This window comes from Acanthisitta chloris, unplaced genomic scaffold (assembly GCF_000695815.1).
Source record: "Acanthisitta chloris isolate BGI_N310 unplaced genomic scaffold, ASM69581v1 scaffold37515, whole genome shotgun sequence".
Taxonomy (NCBI): Eukaryota; Metazoa; Chordata; class Aves; order Passeriformes; family Acanthisittidae; genus Acanthisitta; species Acanthisitta chloris.
The window spans coordinates 228-4,175 of record NW_008674856.1 but is presented as its reverse complement, the minus strand read 5'-3'; the positions used below and the strand labels follow the sequence as shown (position 1 = coordinate 4,175).

Here is a 3,948-nt window from a genome sequence, read left to right as displayed (position 1 = left end):
ACAATAGACACCCACATCTGCCCACCATGGCATGCACAGGTTCTGCTGCTACACCAGCCCAAGACACCCATCCAAACAGGGAGACAGCAGACATAGTTGGTCCAGGGCTCCGAGGGAGTGAGGGATGCTGCACATGCAAGTCCATCATCTACCTGGCTCCACAGCCTGCTGGTTTATCTCAACCACCCAGTCATGCAGCGCCAGCTCCAAGGCTTCCTGGGGGCTGTAGGTTCCCTCCTGTGGACCTTGGCTGTACTCCAGGGCTGCTGCCATCTCCATTCCTAGGGAACTGCAGCTCATTAGCCTGGGTAGCCCTACTCCTTGCTATCCCATGCCATGCTGAGGGTGAGCACCTCACCTCAGCAGGCACCCCCAGGATGGATCCCATGCCCAGGGATATGGGGCAGTGCCCAGCCAGGTGAGACACCTCACCCAGGCTGGCATGCTGGAAAGCCTGAACGGCTTGGCAAAGACAGGTAGGAATGGTCAGGCACAGAGCTGCTGGGCACTAAGGTCAAGTACCTGCATGATCAGGGAGGGCACAGCTCCCCAGCTCACTCTGAAACCAGGTGCCCAGTGTGTGTATGGGGATGAAGTTGGCCTGGAGCTCGCAGTTGGGGTTGAGGAGTAGTCCATGGAGCCTGGGCATGAGACCAGGTGCACGTCCCATGTAGGGGCCCAGGAAGACACGTCTGCAGTCATAGTCATTGGCGTAGAGGTTGTCCCAGATGACAGGGCGGCGCCGCAGGACACCCTCCACCTCCTCCAGCAGCACAGCTGAGAGCTCCTGTGACACCACCTTTGGGCCTGGAGCATCAGGACATGGACACATGTCGAGCACACCAGCAGTGTCCATCACAGACATAGCAGGGACATACACACCTCTGGGTGTTGAGCACGAAAATGAGGGTCAAGTTACCCCAACCGCACTCCCAAGCCAGAAGAGCAGACCCCCAGCCTCACCCTTTGCCTGGCTGGGGCTGCACACCCCAATCCCAGGCACCACAGTGGAGCTGCTTGCTGGTGGCTCTCCTGGGACAGGGCCTGTAGCCATGAGGTTTTCAGACCCTGCAAGAGGCCACATGCCCACAGAGCTGGTCCCAGTGCTCACCTGTCCAGATGACACCAATCTCTGGGAGCAACTCCTGGCCAATAGTCTGCAGGTAGCGGGACTGGCTGGGGCTGGGAGAGCAGAGTGAGCTGCAGTATTCTGGGAAGAGTGCACAGAGCATCCTTTGAGGGGTGAGGAGTTGGGAGAGGAGGCCTGCCAGGATCATGGACAGGGGCTGGGGAGGAGCACAGTGCAGGGAACACAGTGAACATAGCTATAGGCCCTCTGCAAGTTGGTTCTGTCCTAGTTCTGAGATTTGCAGAGCTCCCCCATGAGCATGAGGAGCCTGGAGACAGCTGTGGGGACTGCCAAGGCATTCAGCTCTCAGCAGAGACAGGGGCTGGGTGCAGCCAGCTGAAAGGCACCCCGGTCTGAGGTGGCTCCCGGAGGTGGGAGCTCCCCTGGGGCTGCAGGGCTGCAGGCTGTACCTGTAGGGCAGAAGAGGAAGACAGAGGGTTGGCCCAGCTTCTGGTACACCTCGTTGGCCACAGAGGCCTGAGCCTGTGCCAGGGAGGGGAAGACTTCTCTGTCAGCTTGGCACATGCAGGCGTCGATGTCATCAAAGAGCAGTGCGAAGGAGCAGCACCCCATGGCAGCCACCTGCAGGCATGGACACAGACTGTTGGGATCCCTGGGCAGCAGAGAGAGGAGGCAACAAGCCCCAAGGAGATGGGGAGAGGCAGTCAAGCATGGCACAGCATGGGGCAGTTGCTGCCCGGGCCGTGCCACGGAAGTAGCAGCTGTCCACAGAGCAAACCCGCCATGCCAGCAGCTCTTCACACTCCTTGGGGAACTGAGGATTGGCACCAGCCTTCACCAGCCCCTGGTGCTGCCCAGCAAGTGCTGGGGCTTGGCTGGTCCTTCTCCTGCCCCCATTCAGGTGTCCATGGAGCACTCAGCTCTGTCACCACGACCAGGACAGCACATCGGCCACTGGGCACCCCACAGAGTTGCTCCAGCAGCAGGAGAGGTTTACAGCCCCACACCAGCCCTTGGTGCCCCTTGTCTGGGAGCAGTGGGATGAAGGAATGGCCCACGGTACCTGCCTGAGTTTTTGCTGCAGCAGGAGTCGATCCCCAGCACTGGAAAACACCATGTCCTGGCCAGCAGAAATGGCAAAAACAAACTCCACACCCTGCTCTTGGGCAGCTTCAATGAGAGACTGCATGCGGGCTGGGGACAGAGCAGAGGGGATCTGTGAGCGCTGAAAGGCAAGGGATGAAGGGGAACAAGGGATGGAGGGGGACAAGGGATGGAAAGGGGAGAAAGGATGGAAAGGGGAAAAAGGATGGAGAGAGAGGGAACCACAGCAGTCCAAAAAGAAGGAGCTGAGGGCATTGAGAGGAGAGAGGGTCAGGGGAGACCATTTCCAATCCCATGGGACAAAGAGGAATTTTGACAAGGGTCTATGGGCTAGGGTATATTCAAGCATAATGCCAGGGACCCACATGGGGAACTCCCCATGCTGAGTGGTCTCTTAGGCAATTACACATGATGGGCATGGTATGGGGGTCTCTTTGCACCAGGCAAGGTCTAGGGGCATCCCTGCAATGGGCAGGATCCTGGCAGGACAAAAGTAGCAGCCAGTCTGACCCTGGCTAGGACACAGACCATACTTCACCCTCGGGGACCCAGGATGCCTGAAGCCCTCTTGCATGGGACCCAGCAGAGCCTCTACCTGCCTCATGCTCTGTGTAGGGCTCTCGCCAGAGCAGCCGGTGCTTCAGCTCATCCTTGGGCGCATACATGTAGCAGTTCAGCCCCCGGCGTTTCAGCCTGCACAGCGAGAGCAAGGAGTCACCCAGGCCCCACATGGACTCTTTGCAAAGAGGCATCTGGGCAGGTGCCAGCCATGACACCACGAGCTGCTCAGCACACAACGCACGCTCCTTCCCAGGGCTGCACCACATCCCGCAGCCTGTCAGATCTGCCAGGGTCTGCTCACACTGACCCTGCAGCCTGTGGAGCCACAGCTCTGCCCTGGTGCAGGGAGCTCTGCACATGTGCCTGCGACAGCCACGTGGACTCATAGATCTCCACCCAGTGCTCCCAGTGCTGAGCACTACGACTGTGTTGAAGACCAGCGAGACATGCCCCCTGGGAGAGCAGATACCTCCCTAGATGGCTCTTTCGTCACTCCTGTATGGAAGCCATCTGTTATACTAATTTCTTTTCATTTATCCTCCTTAGTAGACAATGTTTTACATTTTCTCACGATGAACAGAGTTGGAAGCACTTCGGGTATCATGATACAAGTCCCTCATCTTGTTTCTTTCCAGAGATGAAAAATAAGGATGAACATACCACTCACGTGTGTAACCATGTGAACACACATCCCAGTCCAGCACCAGATAAGACCATTCTCATTCCTAAGGTACTTTGAAACATCACAGCTTGTTTTCCTTCCATTTTTCTGTATCTGCATCTCTGGTCCCTGCACTATGGTTCTTAATTGCACTTGTGACACTGCCCATGCTGTCCTCAGTGCACTGCCCACACTGGTATCAGTGCACTGACCCTGCAGTGCCCAGCACACGCTCTGCCCCATCCCCAGCGTAGTGCCCATGCTGTCACCGGGGCAGTACCCACACTGCCCAGTGCACTGCCCAGGCTGTCATCACTGTGCTGCCCAAAGGAGGCCCTGCAGAGCCACAATTTGTCAGTACACCTCATCCCACTGACTGCCTGTGCATGGACACCAGCTGCTCAGAGAGAAGCTTCATGGATCAACTTCCATTCCAAGGTGATTCCCACGACCAGCCAGTGGCAGATCCCGCCCACATCCTTCTGTCACAGGGACACAGGATGACACACAGTCACAGGTACATAGAAGGGCC

General features: G+C 57.5%; 1 protein-coding gene across 1 annotated transcript; it reads right to left on the bottom strand.

Moving 5' to 3' along the window:
* Positions 1-514: 514 nt before the first annotated feature.
* On the bottom strand, positions 515-2,887 carry LOC103802971 (bifunctional protein NCOAT-like; the record flags this gene model as incomplete). Its single annotated transcript, XM_009075506.1, has 5 exons — positions 515-807; positions 1,112-1,210; positions 1,540-1,711; positions 2,154-2,284; positions 2,790-2,887. Coding segments are annotated over 5 exons (793 nt in total), but the record flags the coding sequence as incomplete, so codon positions are not given.
* Positions 2,888-3,948: the final 1,061 nt, after the last annotated feature.